A 20566-nucleotide genomic window follows, 5' to 3' on the forward strand; every position below is an offset into this window, starting at 1 on the left:
TGTCTATCAAGACTCGCTTCATGAGGCAATTGCTGACGGTGAGAGATACGACGAGGCCGTCATGATTATCAGCTTCCTCATCTCCATCTTCTTCGTCGAAGCTGATGGTCATGCTTCTGAGCTTTTTCTCTTCAGCACTCCTCAGCGGGCTGGTGCGTTTTGGAACCTTCTCGGGCAAATCTCTTGGCTGCAGAGTATGTTAGTCCACATATTTCTGAACCTCCAGAGATAGAATTGATTACCTTATCGTGTAGGGGCTCAGGTGGCGGATGAGGCTGTTGCTGGCTGGGGCCAGCTTTATCTTCTCGCTGCCCCCTTCTTCCCCATCAAGTGCTCGAGACAGCCCTTCTTGAGCAGCCAGGCCACTTCCTTTTTAAGAGCATTGCATTCTTCTGTTCGATGGCCATGGTCGCCATGATAGCTGCACCACTTGGTGGTGTCCTTCTCGCTGTCTGGTCTGTCGCTTTTGCGTGGCCACCTAGCGGTGGTTCCCAGCTTCTCTAGTGCGTTTACTACGCCTCCTGCATCCACGTTAAAACAGTAGGAAGCAATGGAAGGGTAATCGTTATTAGCTGATTTACCTGTGGCCTTGCTGGCTACATTGTTACTTTCGCGCTTCTAATATGGCTGGTTGCGCCAATCATTCTTCTTCTGGTTCTGGGACTTCCGATCGTAGCTAGGCTCGCTCACGTATCTGGACGCCTCGTCCTCTTCGACACGTATTTCAGCCATAGCTCTGGCTCTGACCTCTTCGAATGTGCCGCATGGGTACCTGGTCAATTCATAATACAATCTAGATTTATAGGTTAGTCCTCTCCTGAACGCTTCCACTAGTAGAATAAATGCTACTAGCTGCGGTTAAAAAGTGCCCTATTGCTGCGGTATTGGGCGCGCAGCAATTAAGGGGACAGCAATAGGTATTAATAATATTGCTGCGGTTTTAAACCGCAGCAATATATACCAATATTGCTGCGGTTTTTTAGGCCAAACCGCAGCAATATTTTCATTTTTTATCAGGAAAAATTCAGTATATTGCTGCGGTTTTTAGCCAAAACCGCAGCAATATGACCTGGTACAGACAAAAAAAATTTTTTTTTTTTTTTGTCATTTCGCAAATGAATTTGAAAAATTAAAACCATGCAACTAACATATCCACTATCCACCATATTTGAAGACAAACTAAAGATAAAATCACATAAATCTTATTAATATATTAACATAAGAAAACTAATTACAACTTAATGATTAATTACAAAAATTATAATAAAAACAAAATATATTAAAAAATAAAGAAACAGATCTAAAGAAGAACATAATATAAAAAAAATCCTAAAATAAAAAATTTATGAACAGATTTCACCAAACGAACAAAAAAAAGGAAAACAAAGAATTTACTACCAGATCTACAAACAAAAACTATATTAAAAAATAAAGAAAAATCATAAAATAGAATAATCTACAAACATACAGATCTGAAAAAAAGAAAAAAAATAAAAAAAAAATCCTAAAAGCTATCTCAACAGCGACTCAGCGAGTACAGATCTGAAAAAAAGAAAAAAAATAAAAAAAAATCCTAAACCGATCTCAACAGCGATGGAGCGACGACAATTCTAAAATCCGGCTTGCTCCGCACAGACTACACAAACAGCGACGACGGAGCGCGACAAGCGAAGATCGTGAGATGGAGAACGGTGAACGAACGAGGAGAGTGAAGAGTTCGCGAAGAACGTTCTTGATGAGAGCGAAGATCTCAACAGCGATGGATCGTGAGATGGTATTAACACTGAAAGCACCGAAGATGGCGAAGAACAACGAACGAGCTGGCGGTCTTGATGAGAGACGACGCTCCAGCCGGCGAAAAGTGGGCGAAGATCCGACGGTTTTTGAGAGGATGATGAGAGGAGTGAGAGGAAAGAGGCGTGAGATGTAAAGGGTGAGAGGAAGAGAAGGAGTGAGAGGAAGAGAAGGAGTGAGAGAGGCGTGGAGTGAGAGAGGCGTGGAGTGTGAGAAGGGGTGAGAGAGGCGTGGAGTGAGAGAAGGGGTGAGAGAAATAAAACCCTAAGCGAGCTTTGTCACTCCTTTATATTTTTTTTTATAATATTGCTGCGGTTTTCTTAAAAAACCGCAGCAATATATTAAAATATAATTTTTTAATTTTATTTTAATATATTGCTGCGGTTTTTGTCAAAAACAGCAGCAATATATTTGGTCAAATAGTCGATTTTTTTAGAAATTTTCTCGATGACACCATATTGCTGCGGTTTTAGGATGAAACCGCAGCAATATCTTTATTTTATATTTAACTTTTTTTTTTCGAAATATATTGCTGCGTATGGGTTAAACCGCAGCAATATCACCGCAGCAAATAACATTTATTCTACTAGTGTTCGATAGCGGTGGGGACATCCAGGCTCTTGACAGAGATCATCTCCTTGTTGAATCAATCCAGGTACTGCCTCACAGCTTCATTAGCCTTCTGGGTGATGCGGTACAAATCGCCGGTATGCTTCTCTAGGACCCTGCTACTGGCAAACTGCATATAAAACTTGTTAATTAAAGCAGCAAAATTTTGGATGCTACCTGGCTTTAGACTTATCAGCCACTGCAAAGCAGGCCCGGAAAGGGTGGCTCCGAAGGACTGCACATGGTGGCTTCCAGCAGGTGCTCAGGAATGGACAGGGTCCACATCTTCTGCTTATATTGAGCTACATGGTCATAGGGATCCGCAGCTCCATCATACAGCTTGTGAGGCTGGGTCACATTGATCTTTTTGGGAATCCTGGCTCTTGCGATTTCTTCCACGAAGGGGGATTGAGCGTAGCCATCAGGAGATTCCTCAGCCACAGGGGTTGGTGCTCCAGGTAGCTTCGTCAGCATGCGAAGTATCTTCCTGTTCTGAGATTCTAGGAGCGCCATTTTCCTAACTGCAGGATCAGCTTCATCTGCTTCATCATCAGACCTAGCTGCTCCATCTTCACCTTCACTGGCTTCGGAATCCTCGAGATCGAGCATCTTAGGAGTTACGTTCCGGGCACGTTGTTTGGGCGTTTTGCTACTTTTGACAGAATCCAGTTCCTTTCTGAGGCTGTCAATGGTCTGCTGGGCTTCAGATTGAGTGCGGTGAAGGTCTTCTTGAGCCTTCAGCAAAGCTGCTTTCATTGCTTCAGCAGAATCGTCAGCCATTTCAAAGTTGGGTTAAAGTGTTTCTTTTTGGGATTTTGATGAGAGTTTAGCTGTAGAGCCCCACGGTGGGCGCCAAACTGTTTATGCCAAATTCTGATCAGGCAGAACTTAGCTGAGGATCTACAACTAATGCAAATGCAGCTAGAAATGATTAAAGAAACTAGCTACGGAACTAAAAGAGGATGCAAAGAAGAGACAAAGACACCAGGAAATGGTGACGCGGAAAACCCCAAGAAGAGGGTAAAAACCGCGGGTGGAATTGAGTCCACCAATCCACTATATGAGAAGATTACAATTTACAGCTAGCAGCTAGCAGCTTATAGCTTGTACTAAATACACTTGAGAATATTGTAATTGTAGAAGAGAGAAAGAATGTAAGTAAGAGCAATGTAAAGACTTATGTTTTACAGAATGTTTTTCCTTCTATTTATACTAATACACTTGTATAACGTTATTCCTTATTCGAACGTTGCATAACTAACTCTCCTATGAAGGTGCCACAACTCCTAGAATCAAGGGAGATCTTCTCTTCTGCTGGCTAACCACTTCCTCCTATTTCTTTGGCCCAACGTCATTACTTGACTTGGTCATAGTTAGCATCCAATGTTCTTCCAACCGGATTATAATCATTCTTCATCTCTGCTTGCTGTAGCTGCTATATGATGCTCTCTAGCTGTGACAAACGCGTAAGCTGCATGTTTCAGCTTAGGAAAATTTTAGGACATAACACTATCAAGGCGTTCCCTGAGATGCCTGATAGGAATATAGTCTTGTGGAATGCAATGATATCAGCTTATGCTCAGAATGGAGATGAAGATAATACCATCGGGTTGTTTGAGGAAATGGTTTCAGCAGGTTTTGTCCGGACCCCGTAAGTTCCCTTAATGTCCTCACTATTTGTAGCCATTGAGGGCCTGTCAATCAAGGAATTAGGTATTTCAACAGTATCACTGAAGTATATCATATGGAGCCTAGGAGCATTATATTACTATGGTTGACATCTTATGCCGAAGTGAGAGTTTTGGACAAGCAGAAAAACTGATTACTGAAAAGCCTTTCTACCCTGATGAGATTATGCTCTCATCTATTTTACACTCATGTAGGATCCATAAAAACAGGTTCTGGCAGGAAAAGTTGCCGAACAGCTATTTAATATGGAGGTAAGAGATGTTGGTGCTTATGTGAGCATGTCAAACATCTATGCATCAACAGGTCAATATGATAAAGTTGCAATTGAAGAAAGCAATGTGAGAACGCGGAGTTGGAGAGCCTCCTGCGTATACTTGGCCAGAAATCAACCACAAGATGCAAATGACACGTCTCATCCAAGATGGGAAGACATCAAGAAGAAAATTGAATCCTCCCTGTCTTTGAGAATGGAGGAGGAAGGCTATAAACCAGATACTAGCTGTGTCGATCATAACTGGGATGAGGATACCAGAGAAGAATCACTGAAATACCATAGCGAACGCATAGCCATAGCATTTGCATTGATCAGCACCCGGGAAGGTACACCTACATTAGTGATGAAGAATCTAACAGTTTTTTGGTAGAAGGAATTTAGAAGGAAAGGAAAGGAAGTGGAAGGAAATTTATTACTTTCCAATATTTGGTTCATTATAAAAAAATTAAGTAAAAGGAAATGGAAGGAATTGGAAGGAAAGACTCTTTAATAAAATATCACTTTCATTTCCTCCCAAAAGCGGGGGAATTCGGAAAGAAAGAGAAAATTTATACCAAACATGAGAAATTAAGGTTTTTTTCCTTTTCTCTTCCATTCTTTTCCTTTCTCTTCCCTTCCTTTCTCTTCCCTTTCTTTCCTTTACTAAAAATGAACCAAACACACTGTAAGAGATTGTTCTGATTCCTGCAATCAAAATCATCTCAAAGATCATTGGAAGTGGAAGGGAAATTACAGTGAGGGATTCAAGTCCATTCCATCATTTTAAAAACCGGCATTGTTCTTGTGGCGATTATTGGTGAATTTGTCTATGCTTGTAACAACTACATTCAAGCTCATCAAGTACAATTATTCGAGTTTAACCACCTGGAGTTCAAAATACATAACCAATTTTTTTGGCTAGTTCTTCTGTATTTTTCAGTTTTCACCACGATCGTTTAGATATTATTTATCGATTCAAATATGCTCATAAAAAACGTTCAATCACTTCACGGATTCTTATCAACAGCATTTACACCAAAACAACACTCAAACCAAACCAATAAGAGCAACAAAATTTTGATTTAAACTCATAATCGTCTAAAAGATAGGATACACTTATCAAAGCAGATCAAAATTACAAGAAAAACTTGAAATTAGAACAAAATGAGATGTGAATTACTTCTTGATGAGATTATCAGGAACAACTTTAAGCTGTTTGCGTTGTTTGGACTTGGCGATCCTCTTGAGAGTTTTAGGATTCGTGATCTTCTGAAGTTTAGTTCCAGACCTCAAAATATTCTCTTGTTTCTTCTTTTCTCTCTCCTCTTTTTTCTTCCTCTTCTCAACTTTGTTACTACGAATCTCCTCCTTTAACTCTTCCTTCCTCTCTTTATACGCCTTCTTCACCTCTCTCTCTCTCATCCTCTGCTCCAACGATGGCGGTTTTCGACTGACCGCCATTGCTGACGACCTATGCTTCCTTGGTTGCTTCCAATTCCTGCCGGAAACTCTGCCGGCGATCACACCGTCGTATGTAGGTTTGCCGAAAACTGGCTTGTTTGGATCGTCGGAAGACGAAACGGCGGCTCTTTTAGCTGGTGGATTGTCGTTTTGATTGTCGACCTCCATTGATGCATCGTCTAGAGCAGCTTCTGAGGCAGTAGTAGCTTGATCTTCGCGCTTGCGTTTGTATGTTTTGCCGCCAAATCCTTCGTCGAGGCACCGGAAATCGATTGTGCACGCCATTGATTTCGGGGTTTGTGGATGGAGGAGAGAGATTTTTTTATAAAAAAGAGAAGGGTGCCGCTAAATCCTAAATAAAGGTTTAGGGTTTCGACTTTCGACGATTGGGACTACCTCACTTTTTTTTCCTTTTTTTTTTCTATATATACTTCCTCCGTCCCAAATTAGTTGCTACATATGCTTTTTCACAGTTTACGAATGCAACCTCAAACACCAATATCTTGAGTTACATACTACTTTCGTACTTTTTTAGTTGCACCATTTGGTTTGGTGGCACTATTCATCAATCAACTTTGTTAAGTTATCTCGCATTATTATGTAAGAAAAAACATAGTCAAGTGGGGTCTTGTTAGATTCGTCTCAATGCGAGGATTCCAAAATATCAAATTTTTATATTTTTTACTTGCACCCAATAAGAGATATTAACGTTCGAAGAATCGTCTCGGCAAATGTGAAAAAGCAAATGGTGCAACTAAAAAAATACAGAGGTAGTATATGAAAAAATTATGAAAAGTATATATTTGGAAAATACAAATTGGGACGAATCAAACAAAATCCAACATGACTATATTTTTTTTTTATGTATATGAAGTAAAAGATAGTCAAAGTTATAACATGAATAGTATCTACGGTCAGAATGTAGCAACTAATTTGGGATGGAGGGAGTACTACTCCCTAATTCCTATGTTATGTTTTTTTCTCCTATTTAGAATCTTGACACTATTTACAATTGAAAATGAATTTTCTAAATTATTTCAACATAGGATTAAAAAATACTCATATAGGGTTTTGTTTGATTCGTTTCAATTAGTACTTTATTAATATTTAATCATTATAAATTTTACTAATAAGACACAAAAAAAAAAGTTATTTAAGGTCAAATACGTGCATTGGCAAATGTGAAAGTCAAAATAGGAAGAACAAAAAGAAACAGAGAGAGTATTATACTTCTCTCGTTTTCGTGATGCGTAAGTCATAATTGGGGTTTTGATGTACTCCCTCCATTTCACAATGTAAGGCATGCACGATGTTCGAGGTCGAACTTTCGCAGTTAATTACTCTCAATTTATGTTGATAGAAATTTTTTTAAAATAATATTATTATAGTATTTTTCAAGCCGAATCCAATGGTATAATTTTGTCATTTTTTTTATCGTAATTAAGAGATATTTGTGGTCAAAGCAAATTTTCATAAAGCGTGAATGGATTATATTTTGAAACAGAGGGAGTATACATTATCGTCATTAGGGTTCTAAATAATATTAATTCAGAAATTTATGATATAATCAGCATCAATTAATGTAATTACTGCTTATTTATTACTGACAATTTGCCTCTTATGAATGTTTAATAATTAACTAGTTCTTGTCCCGCACCATACGCCCCGAATAATTTGTTGATGTGAAGTTGAAGTCTTTAAAAACAGAAATATTTTTCTTTAAATGATTTTTCCCCATAAAGACCAACATGAGCATTGTAGTGTAGGTGGTTAGTGCATTATCATATCAAATGAGAGGTCATGAGTTAGAGTCTTGATACACACATTTTTATTGTTTGATGTCTCATTTGAATTTTAAATATATATATAGATAGATAGATAGATAATAGATTTATTTATTTATATTTTCTATACTTTTATTAAATTGATTGCCATCCCGCTTGATGCAACTTAAAAGAAAAGTAGAAGGAAAAAATGTGATCATATGTCTATATATACATGTAAATTTGTAAAGGTCACACTACCAAAAAGATGAGATAAAATGATAGAAACTAACATGATACGAGTATAAACTTATTGAGAGAACCCAAAACAACAAGATAGGAGCACAACATCAACATGAATCTTGCTTGTTTGGATCAATTTGTCTTATTGTGCTATTTGTTTTACGGGATCCAATGTTTTTTGGCTAAGCGAATTCGCTATATAGAGTAAATTTGTTTAGCAAAGCAAAATTCCATTTTGTGCTCCAATAGTTTAGCAACTAGCTAAGTATTTTTGCAAAAAATTGCTAGCAAGCCCAGTATTGAAGTTAGGGATGTGCAAAGACCCGATTGCCAGTTAGGATCAAACCAGAAAAACGTGGATTACATGAAATAAATTGAACAACACGTGGTACAGTTCCTTGTTTAGTAATGCCTTTTAACATCTTAGTATAGATTATCACTTATTAAGAAGTTAGTTGTTTTGTTGGCCCCAATGTTTTGGCTAAGCCAATTTGCTTTATAGAGCAAATTTGTTTAGCGAAGCAACATTTCATTTGTGCTCCAATAGTTTAGCAACTAGCTAAGTATTTTGAAAAAAAAAATGATAGCAAGTCCTTCTTTTGAAGTATTGGAGTTAGGGTTGTACAAATACCATTGTTGGACCGAAATATGATTTCTGGTACAATCTAACCTAGAAAATTATAGTAAAAAAAAAGTTTATATGTTAAAAAGTTTAAAAGGTACATAAAGTAAAAACCTACTATTTATTACCTTTAGGAATATTGCATTGTTATCAAAATGATTAAATTTTAATATATTTAACGTATAAATACATTTACGGTTTTTTCACCAAATATCGTGATAAATTTGATTATTTCACCAAATACTCCTGACAAATTCTTTTATTCACCAAGTAACCCAACTTTTTCCAAAATTCACCATATGCCCCGCGTTATAAAAAAATACAAAAAATAACCTTTTGGCTAACGGACATTAGATCTCTATTAGTGGATAACCTAATTAAACCCTCTAACTCTAATTAACTAATCTAAGCCTAAATTCAACCCTAACCTTAACCACCCTACCACCACCACATGACTATGGCTGACAAGAGTCCACTCATGGTACACCCGGGTGTACCATGCTCATGGTACACCCAGGGGTATTTCTGTAATTAATTGCAAGTTAAGGAGCACGCTGGTAATTTCGGGACAATAAATGACAAAAAGCAAAAATTTGAATCCAATTCTTCTTTCTCGCTCATTTCTCTCAATTCTTGCTCACCAGAAAAATCTGATTTTCAATTCTTCTCTCTCTCCTCCTTCCAAACACAACAATGGAGATCTGAAATTCGCGATAAAAAAATTTCAGATCTGAAATTCGCGAGATGAACGATGAGATGATGATGACGCGGACCCGAGATGATGATGATGATGCGACTGAAGAGACCCACAACCCATCCACGACGATGATGAAGACCCATGACCCAGATCTGATTATGTTTTTGCTCATTTGTTTTGTTGTTGTTGTTTTTCTCATTTTCCCTCAGTTATTCGTATTGCATAAACCAAATGTTTTTGGTTGTTTTACATGATCAGGACATGAACAAAATTATGGGTAGTGCTGATTTTGAATTAACATTGTAGGAATGAGCAAATGTATTCTGAAATAATTTTGAATTCTAATGTTCAAATGAGTCAAGCATCTATGCTATTTGGAATGATTGAAGATTATGTGCTCATTTGCATAATTTGTGTTGGATGATTATTGCTGCTTAGTCAACTCTTACACTTGCTCTAGTCTTTTTTTTCTATTCATTTCATCTATTTCTTCATTTTCTTTTTTGCTCACCTGTAATTAGTTCGTTTTCGTAACTGCTCATTTGCACCAAGTTTGCTCATTTTCTTAAATGAGTAGAAATACTTGATCATCTGCTCATTTTACTCATTTGATCATTTGATCATTTGATCATTTGCTTAATTTGCTCATTTGCTCATTTTGCTCATTTGCCCATTTTACTCATTTGGCGAAAATATACCTTGGGTGTACCATGAGCATGGTACACCCAGGTTTACTATAAAGATTCTCTGGCTGACAAAACAGACCAGTACCCGTTCACTCGGCCCAAAATACCTGGTCTGAGACCTGTTTCCACCCAAAATAATGACTAGAACGGAATCGAAACCATAAATAACCCGTCCAACCCAAAAGCAAAAAGTGACCCGACCCTAAACTGATTTGACAACGATGATCCGAACCCGATCCGAAAAGTTGTCATACTAGTTACTTTTTAAACAAATTTAAGGAAAAAATTGTCATGAAATACTATATATTATTTAGCTGATGTCCATTAATAATTTAACTTATTGTCACTAGTCTTATATGTGTTTTATTTATTTGCGGGATCGAAAATCCGATTTAATCTGTCCCGACCCACACCGACACGATCTAATATGACTCGATATGATCTGAAATGTCATGGACACGAGATGAACCACAGCCTGACTCGATCAATACGTGAACACAAAGTTGACCCGATTATGACTCGAAGGGGTAGTGGAGGGGGTTGCAAGCTAGGTGTGTGTGGGGGGGGGGGGGGTTGTGGCTTGCGGACAGTGGGTGGTTGGGTTTGGTGGGGAAGGTTCTAGGGCGGGGAGGTGGTGGTGGTTGACTGGTTGTTAGAGGGGTTAGAGTTAGGGTAAGGATGAAAGTATAGTTTTGATTATTAGGGGTTAGGATTAGGGTTATGGTTAAGAGTTAATTAGGGTCTAAAATAAAAAAATTAGGGTTAATGACTAAAATAGTAAACCGTCGTTAATCATTAAGCACATTTTGATGTATTTTATCGAAATTTGGGGATATATGATGAATTTTGAAAAAATTAAGGCATTTGGTGAATAAAAAAATTATCAGGGATATTTGGTGAAAAATCGATATATTTAACGGTTATTTCACCAAATACCCCTGACAAATCGCGAAATTCACAATATACCCTCAATGTTTCAACAATTCACCATATACCCCTGAATTTTCATTTTTGTGCACCAAATACCCTTTTTTTAACTGCCGTTAACTCACCGTTAACTTTATTTACCATTTTGCCACAATTAACTCCTAACCCTAAAATCTAAACCTAATCCCTAACCCTAATCTAAATACTAACCCTAAACCTTAACCCTAAGCCTAGCCTAGCCCAACCCAGCCCCCTCCCTCTCCACCATCCCCCACCCCTTCCTCTGCCGCAATCCCCTGCAGCCCCCAACCCCTCCCCCTCCCTCCGTCGCAACTCCCACCCCCTCCCCCTCCCTCTGCCGCAACCCCCACCTCCACCCTCTCCCCTTCCCTCTACCGCAACCCTAACCTGCAGTACAAACGAGCTTGACCTTGGCCTACCTGCAGTGCAAACAAGGCGCACCGACGAGCTCCGACAACAACCACCACCACTCCTCCATCTACTAACTGTCGTCTGCTAGTCAATCCCACCTCCGACCAACCACACTACTCCCTTCACCTTCATCGCTGCTCTCTCAAGCCCCCCTTTCTCCCAATCTCTCTCATGTTCTTCCGATTAAGAAGCATTTCACAATCACCGTGACTTAAGTTAAGACCGACGAAGGGTTTTCCAATAACCGGAAACTTGAATCCATCCCAAGACCAATGATTACGAAGGGTGGTCCAATCAGCGCGATTTTTGGGGAGGTTGCGCGATTTTGTGGGGGTGGTGAGGAGGGGGGACTGTAGGGGTGGTGAAAGGGGAGGGGTCTGGGTGTGGTGTTCGAAGGGAAGGGAGGCAGGCACGCGCAGCGTCGGTGGGGTGGGGGAGACCGACAAAAGCAGCGACGGTGGGGGTGGGGGAGGCCGGCACGCACATCGGCGGTGGGGGAGGGGGAGGGGGTGGGGTAGGGGCTGGGGTGGGGTGGAGGGGAGGGGGTGGGGTTGGGGGTTGCCAAGGGGTAGGGTTAGGGTAAGGGGGAGGGTTTAGGGGTAGGATTAGGGTTAGATTAGGATTAGGGTTAGGTTAGATTAGGATTAGGGCTTAATGATGATAAAATCGTAAATAAATCTAACGGTGGGTTAACAGCAGTTAAAAAAAGGTATTTGGTGCACAAAAATGCAAAGTAAGGGGTATATGGTGAATTGTTGAAACAATTGAGGGTATATTGTGAATTTCGCGATTTGTCGGAGGTATTTGGTGAAAAAACCATATATTTAAATCAAATAATTTTTTTTAGAAAAAATATAAATTTCGATAAAACAATTCCAAGATTGAATGTGACCGAAAAATTACGGACCAGCCGGTTCAGTCCGGTACTGGATCACTATTCAGTGCACAAAATACACCCGGTTTCCTAAGTTTTCTCCCATTCCCATCATTAGCCAAGATCCACACTTACCACTTGCCATTTCTTCTATCACCATCTTCCTGTTTCTGTTCTCTGCTTCATCGGAAGGTGGGTCTCTCTCGCTTTCTCCATCTTCTTTCTTGATATTTGTCAATTCTTTGTTTCTGGGTAACTGAATTATAAAGATTGGAGAACTTGTTTGAAGTTCTGGGATTGTAGTGAGATCAGATTGTTGTTTTGGTTCATCAATTTTATTTAAAGAAAGTGGATGTTATGAGTTCTTTTATGGTTTAATTCACCTGATCATTTCATCAATATATCTGTAAGACTGTAAGCAATAAAAATTAGATCTTGATATTGTTACTAAAAAAGCTTGTTTGAATTATGGGGTTTTTGCTCTTGGTGAGGTAGATTCACACTAACAGTTTCACAATTCCACAACTTAGCTGAAAAACCCTGAAATGGGTTCTAATCAATCAGTTCAAACTCTAGAAGAAGATGAAGAAGATGAAGAAGACGAAGAAGAAGAAGATGAAAATGGAGTGATAGGAGAAGGAGATTCAGTGAGTGTAAAGAAAGTTCTAGAACAGGAACCAGAGATGCTTCCATGTTATGCTTCAGCTTCCCCTCTCTCTCCTCAGCTATCCTCCTTAGGGACCCCACGGATGGGGCCCTCAATCAAGGTGTGGGACCCATACAATGTTCTTGCGCCGCCGCCGCTTCCCCCACCGCCTCCAACTGTGAGTTTTGGGCGTAGCTACTCATCTGATGGGATGCTGGTGATGGAAGATGAAAGAGAGAGAGATAGAGGGAGTGTGATGATGGAGGTTTATTTGATCAGTAATGGAGAAAGTGAGATGAGTTTGAGGCCTGATTTCATAAATGGGAGGTCCCCACATGCTGCCTTGACTACTAATGGTAAGAGGCAAGCAAGGGCTTTGGCTGTGTTCTTGAATTCTCAAGGAGTCAGGTTTAATGCTGTTTATACTTCGCCTTTCGATCGAGCTAAATCTACTGCTATTTCTGTTTGTCAGGTATCATCTTCAGTTATTTTTGATGCAAATAAAATATTTTGTTGTATAATTAAGTTGATTGTGGGATTTGTGTGCATTAGTTTTAGTATCATTGTGGTATGTATATTGGTGAAAACTAGCTTTTGCCTCTATGATGACTTGTCTTAGTTCTTGTGATTATTAGTTGGCCGTTACTCAAGGGTTTTAATGTGTTAAGATGAGTGCAGTTAGTGTTTCTTGTTGTTAAATTTGCAAGGGAGTTGATTTAAGTATTAAAATGATGAGTGATAAAATCTTATTGGATGGATATTAGGTTGCTGTTAGTGGAGTAATTATGGCTACGAAGTTGGAAATGAGGGTGGGAAATGGAAATGGAAATGGAAATGTGCATTCGTAGACATAGTTTTCATTAGATATTATAATGTGTTATTGGATTCCTGATGGTTTTTGCAAGATACTTACTCAACCCGTGTAACCGTGTTGGATTAGATACACAGGACAAATACCGATTTGGAGAGAGAACTAATTAGCCATATAAGCTTTTCTCTCTAGTTTATGATCGCAACTGCTCGAGTGCATCAATCCCTGATTTTGAGTCGTAATGGTTGTATTGTTGGAGAATAACCTTGAAGCTACACTTTTGGGGTACGTTAGTCACAGTTTCATAATTTGAATTAATGCAATAAGTTTGTGTATAGAGTTAGTAAGGGGTTGTACTAAAAATTAATGAAGGAGAACAGATATTAGGAGGTGGAGAGATGTGTTACCATGGGGATTCACATGCGAGATTCTATAAAAATCGTGTGCGTACTTATACTGCTCGATATGTGATATTTTAGAGTTGTTGTATTTGCACGACCCATTAGTATAGGCCTTCAAATGTATGTGCAGGCTACCCAAGTTCAGTTGGCAACTAGATCCAGTCTTAATTAGTTCCTTAAGTACTTATTAGCTTCAGGAAGCCTAAGAAGGACCATATTCACTCTCATGATCTTGTCTCTTCATTACCATGAGGATATTTGTATCGTTAATGGGATACTGGTGCTAGGAATGTGAATATTTTATTTTCTCAGTCTAATACTTGAATGGTGTAGCAGAAACCAAAAATATGTGTATAAAAGCAATGTGAAAAAGTTAAAAGTATTGTCACAAGAACGATATTTTTATCAGCATTGTGAAGTGAAAACTGTATACATATCTTTTTTCTTTTTCACTCAAATCAAAATCGTCTTTGATAAATCATCCTTTGGGGTAGTAAAACATAGTCCTAGCTCTAAAAAGACCTCACATGAGCAATTCTTTTGGATCTTTTCCCATGATTTGTCAAAGTGGCTTTCTTCTAAGGAAGATCTTTTCAGATACTTTGTGGTTTATATAAAGGTTATGCCTTTTCACAGTTGTGAAATGGAGTCCCCATATCCAACCAAATTAAATCCTATTCTCCTATTGGGTAGGGTAGGGGTCTTTAGATAGATGGCTAAAATAGATTATAGTCTTGACCTTTTTAGTTCTAAGTCTCATGGGCCTATGAAAAAAGTTTTTTACGACATTGGTTGAGTCGTAGCTATTAGACTTAGTGCAAGACTTCATGAATGTGATCGTGAAATGAAGATCAATAGAGTTGAGGAACTAGACCTTGCAGATCTAATTGAACTTGTCTAATCAAGAAGGATGTGTCATGGCCTTTATTCCTCATTGAATCAGTTCTGTTCTCGAGGAGGGAGATGCTTGAAATTAATGGAGCCTGTCACCTACTAAACCTATTGTTCTTTAGATGCCCAAGTTTGAGCTTGAGCTTCCTTCTAGACATACAAAACAAAAGCAAACATCCTGGTGCTGAGAGAGAGAATGCAATTTAGATGCCTAAGTAAAGTCAATCGAAGTACAATGATTGAGGAGGGATTATTAATAGATGTTTTACATACATTGTGCTAAGAATAGTATTGGTTGGCGTCTTTTTCTCTAGTGAAGACCTTATGAGTTTGAGTTAGTGCTTCAAAAATTGGGAGGGTTATGACCTGATGAATATATTCCATGAAGTCTCCGAGCTTTTAGGCGAGAGATTAAGGGCATCGATGGGGCATGATTTCTTAAACATGGTTTCCTCATTCTCCTTTCCACTTCATCTCCTAAATTTGTAAAATATAATTAACAAAGTTCAATATATAGAGGGTTTCTTGCTAACTAGTTCCTTCCATTTGTCTACTAATTTTTTGTATTATTATTTCGTCCTATTTTCTCTCTCATACAACAACTAGTATTACTTCCTTATGTTCTTGTGAAATGTGTGAACTACAACACCTCCCTCTATTCTCCCAAAGAAAAAACCTTCATTGATCCCTTAAATTACCACTCCCCATCTCTCTATCATATAATTATCTAGTAAGAAACACCCATTACTAATCTGACTTGGAGGACTTTTTGGGCAGAGTTCAACTATCAAAATTATTCTGCTACCTAGCTGTACTTGCTAATAAGGTTTGGGGACTCATCTCCCTCTACCAAGGAAACCTCTTCTGATGCTTAGATTAATAATTCTTGGAGGCACCTGAATACTTTAAATGGTGCAGGTGAAGCCTGGGGAGGGGGGTTGATGGGAAGGAGTTCCCTTTTGCCAGATATATATGAAATTTAGATTTGATGTATGGTTGAGAACTTGATATTGACTAGTGTACTTCTGCATGAAGACTCGTTTCCATCTTAAGAAAACCTGGAAGCAAACTCTGAGAAGGAGACAATGGTTGAGATCTATGGTAGGAATCGATGATATGACGTAGAAACAAGATATGTCCCATGCAAATGACTTTTTCACCCACTTTCTATGGATTGCCGCAGGTTCAGCTTCTTCATCCATTGCAATTTTGTTCAACTTGACAATGACACATTGACACTCATGTCGAGTAATTATTTGAAGCTTATCCAAAACCTGTTGGCTGCAAGGTCGAGAAGTCAATCTTCTCTCTGCTTTCTCTTACCTTCTTTCCTCTGGACTAGTTTGATCCTTGAGTTCGGAACACTTTTTAATTGCTGTAAATTGTGTGCTCATTACTTTCTGCCCATCACACATTGCACTTGAAAGTGGGAGCACTTATAGGTAGGGCCTAGGGGATCTGGCCTATGAGCTTTTGTCTGATTTGAAGGGTCTTGTATGCTAAAATACATGTAAGATATCCATTAAGTAACATGCTAGCTAATTTCCCATGAACTCAACTAACAACCAAGACCAGGCTCTTAAGTCTTATACCATCTACTATCTACTGTAGAGTGTAGACCACAAACCAAGATTGTACTGTTCTTAGCCACCATAGAATTGTGTGAGCTTTGTGCCTTTATATCTTTTAATTTCTCATTTATGATTCAGCTAAATGTCCAATATTTTTTCATGAGATTGTCACCTATTTTTGGTTGAGCCATCAGGGCGGCTTTTTTTTGGCTCAGCTTCCAGGGTTGCTGTTTGTTGGCTGACTAATCAGTAATGGCTCTAATACATAGTGCTGTTCAAAATATCTGATCTGACTGATCCGATTTTTTAGGTTTCGGAGCGGATATCTGGAAAAAATTATTTCGGATATCCGAAATATCTGGAAATTTTGATTTTTTTTTTTTTTTTTTTTTTGAAATTTCGGGAACTTAAAAACCAAGGTTAACTAAACTCTTCATTTTCTCAGCCAGCCGAAATTCAATCATCCCCCTTTCCCCAATCCCTAGTCACGCACCGGCAATCCCCACTCCCCACTACCCACCCCGGCTGCACCGCTATTCTTCTCCGGTCTTCTCACCAAGAGTATTCAACACTCACCAAGGTCGTACTAGCCACACCACACTCGCACCTAAGGGCTGAGTCTTTGACCTTCGCACCATGGTCTTTGACCTTCGCACTCCCTTCTCCAGCCTCCGCAATGCCTAATTGTTGGTCATCTCCTCACCGGCCACTGAATGAGGTCACTTTTAGCCGTCAAGATTCCTCGTCTTTCTCTCTCTGTGTTTTTTTCTTTTATTTACCCGCTTAAATGAGGTGACTTACAACAGCAGGATTTTTGGTGGTGGGTTATGGATTTTTAGGTTTCTTTTCGAATTAAGTAATGAAAATTTGGTTTTACAAGGAAACAAAAATAAAGGAAAAACGGATTGGATAATCCGATTATCCAATCCAAATTTTCGGTTTTCTGAAAAAAATTCAGATAACACTTCCCTGATACGAAATTTGCGGGTTATCCAACATGAACACCACCGCTACTAAGCCCACGTTACACGCAATAGCACCTAAATTACCACAGGAGAAACATATAAAAGATCATTAGGCCATGCAAGCCTAGAAGGTCCCAATAATTATACCCTATAAAAGGGTGCTTGCTCATTTCAGTCAGATAGTACCAAACTAAAACAGATCTTAAATTTTGAGAAAGAATGCCTTGTCTTAAAAAAGCCTTTTCTTTGGGATTCAATCTTGATTGCTTGAGTATGTGTATCAAATTAGATCTCAGATGACAAGTAAAGTAATTATTGGCAGAATATTGACAATGGCGGTTAGAAGGAAATGGAAGTGAGCAAGAAAATGTGAGTTGATTGTGTACTAATAGAAAAGGATTACAGATAAGTCAAGGCTTTCGAGAGGCCAAGATCTCTCCCAAATTACAATACAGTACTCATTAATTTCTGGATACTTACTTCTCTCTCTAACTCCCTTATTTATAGACCTTCATTCATTCTTTCTTTCCTTACATCAGTAGCTTCTGGCATCTTCTGAATATTCCGTGACCATTTGACTATCAGGTGATATTATTATTCTCCCTTCTTGAAACCCTTTTTCCACGTCTTGCATATGTCAGCAAAGTAGGAGGCCTTACTTGATTTGTTGCAGTATATCTCTAGTTGGTGCAAGTTTCAAGTTTCTCTTTTTTGAACTTTGGTGAGGAAGGAGGGAGCATATAAAACTCCACTTTATGATCAATATCATTGCCTTCCAATCATGTAGAAATGGAGCAATCATTCTGGTTTGTATACTATCTTTAGAACACATAGGGCATGTTTGATATGATATTATTGAGTCGTAGAAATGGAAACAAGAAACCACTATTGGTATGAGGTGATTTAATTCTTTCCCTGTACCAGCTTATAAGTTATTATATATGGCTTGGTTGCAAGTACTATGAGATCTATGACCTTTCTGATTAAGGAAAATGTTGCGAGTATTATGACCTTCTAATTAAGGATATTGCTGCAAGTATTATGAAATTGAGAAAGCATTTTTCATTCTTGATCTGCACATAATGTATGTATCACATTGAATACGTGAAATCAATTCAGAATGTGTGTGCTAATATGTAATGGTGAATAAAGTGGTATCCGTATATTCTGTAATGTGCATATATGCTTACTATATCTCATTGCTGCACCTGCCCAGGAGATGAGTTTTCCAGAACAAGAGATACAGTCGGCTGAAGCACTTACTGAAATGAGCCAGGGACATTGGGAAGGCTGCCAACGTTCTGATATGTATACTTCTGACATACTGAATATTTTAGATAGACTGCAGCCGGATTTTGCTGCACCTTCTGGAGAGTCACTCAGGCAAGTGGAATTCCGAATGATCCAATTCCTGAACAGGACATTGCTTGTTTTGCCTGATAAGCTTAGATCAGATTTTCCATCTCCTCGCCCGAATGATGGTGGGTTTGCCCAACAGAATTCACACGCTTATGCAAACTCTCTGAGTGATCGGGATGGACCATCTTACTCTTCACCGCAATGGGATTTGCTTTATAGACACCGACAATTATCGAGGAAAAAGTCCGGGAAAAGCAGGCTGCAGGTGGTTACTACAACAGGTGACAATAACTACCATGATGATGAGTCGTCCCCCAAAGAACCGAGCCGTCAAAGCTCCATTAGTGAAATGAATGCTCAAAATTTATCAAATTGCATTGGAGTTTTTAGTCATTCCGTTCCTATTAAGTGCCTCTTGATGGGCATCCTTGGTTGTAGCCCGGTGATGTCACACAAGATTTGCATAGAGGATTCTTCTGTGACCGTGTTGCAACATTCTTGGAAAACCGGCTGGCAAATAAAAAGATTGAATGATACAGCTCATTTGAGGCTTCTCTAGTCCTCTGAATTCTGCAAGAAGAAGCCATTGCTTGGTTATTCGTGTTGCTTCCCAAAGTTTTGCGTATGTAACTGTATCTTTTGTGGTTTTACTGTAACCTTGTACCCATATTTATTTGGTAGTTTCGTAACTCCAGATTAAGCAATGGAGTTAGGGTCACTGTCTCGAGTAATTCTTTAAATCTGTAAGCATTAACACGAGTTTTTTTTTTCTTTTCTTTTCTTTTCTTTTCTGGTGTTTATACTGACATGTACTTCTAAAAATTAAGAAATGAGAAAGTCTTTGTGATTGACCACAAGTTCCTAGTACTCCTCTCTGGTCCTTTAACAGCCATTCAATGGTTTGACTCATCTATCATGTGTGTAATTTTTTTTTTTTTTTGGGGCCCTCACTGGAGTCCTCATGGTAAAATGAAGGATCCTGCCAGACTGGTACTCTCGTGGGTTATCTCTGCCTGGATTTGCGGGCAGACATTTTGAGATTGGATGGATGGTAAGGGGAAATCCTCTCCCAAAGTACCCCTAGTGGGGATCGAACCCCAATCTCAAAGTTAAAAGGTTCTTTTCTTACCACTATACGAAGCTTAGCTTGATATCTATGATGTGTTTATTACTTGAAGTAATTTTCAACGTCGTTTTTATTTACGGACATGTAACATTTTTTTGTCTGATTTTTTTCCATGTTTCTGATGTCTAACTATCATATGAATGTAATACAAGCCATTTAAATCGTAATCTCAATATTATTAGGCACAACAAAGAAAGCCATCTTACCAAATTAATACAAAAATAAGGTCGCATCGGCATTATAGTGGTATTAAGAATATGTATGGGGGTAAGAAGCACCCTATAAGTTATGTGCCAATAATCCCCATCCTACTACTTATTACATGATTTTTTGGTATTTACCAAAGTTAAAGACTAGTTTATTTTTCAAAAAAAAAAAAAAAACAAGAGAGGTTGGAAATAAAAGGTGGGAAATTGAAAGAAAATTTTCCACAATCGAAAGTTAATTCAAGTTAGTTGAAGGAAACAATGATAAACATGATTAAGATAATCAAATAGGTTAAATAGACAGGTCATTTAAATGAGTAAAACTAATATTTACAATATAATGAAAAAGTAAGTTTTGTGTAAATTCGTTTTACAATGAGACATTAATTTGAGACCCTACCATTCTTGCTCAAAAAAAGGTGATTTTGCATATTATAAGATTCACTATCTAAAAGCATCCACCAAAATGACCATTATGTTCATGAAAAATGGTCATGAGAGTTAGAAGAAAAAAAAAATTGCATTCCAATCATGATAAAA

The 20566-nt window shown here is 38.5% G+C and overlaps 2 protein-coding genes and 1 pseudogene across 2 annotated transcripts; 2 read left to right on the forward strand and 1 right to left on the reverse strand.

Annotated features, from left to right (window-relative positions):
- Nucleotides 1-3845: 3845 nt before the first annotated feature.
- Nucleotides 3846-4982, forward strand: LOC130592035 (putative pentatricopeptide repeat-containing protein At2g01510; annotated as a pseudogene).
- A 424-nt stretch (nt 4983-5406) lies between these two features.
- Nucleotides 5407-6214, reverse strand: LOC104902659 (rRNA-processing protein CGR1). Its single transcript, XM_010690515.3, has one exon. It carries the CDS (start codon nt 6089-6091, stop codon nt 5522-5524), a length of 570 nt encoding a protein of 189 aa, XP_010688817.1. The 5' UTR covers nt 6092-6214; the 3' UTR covers nt 5407-5521.
- Nucleotides 6215-12075: 5861 nt separating this feature from the next.
- LOC104902651 (hypothetical protein) lies at nt 12076-19561 on the forward strand. Its single transcript, XM_019249980.3, has 3 exons — nt 12076-12242; nt 12581-13168; nt 18552-19561. The coding sequence occupies exons 2-3, from the start codon at nt 12596-12598 to the stop codon at nt 19251-19253; spliced, it is 1275 nt and encodes a 424-aa protein (XP_019105525.1). The 5' UTR covers nt 12076-12242; nt 12581-12595; the 3' UTR covers nt 19254-19561.
- Nucleotides 19562-20566: the final 1005 nt, after the last annotated feature.

Source organism: Beta vulgaris, chromosome 1 (assembly GCF_026745355.1).
Source record: "Beta vulgaris subsp. vulgaris cultivar EL10 chromosome 1, EL10.2, whole genome shotgun sequence".
Taxonomy (NCBI): domain Eukaryota; kingdom Viridiplantae; phylum Streptophyta; class Magnoliopsida; order Caryophyllales; family Amaranthaceae; genus Beta; species Beta vulgaris.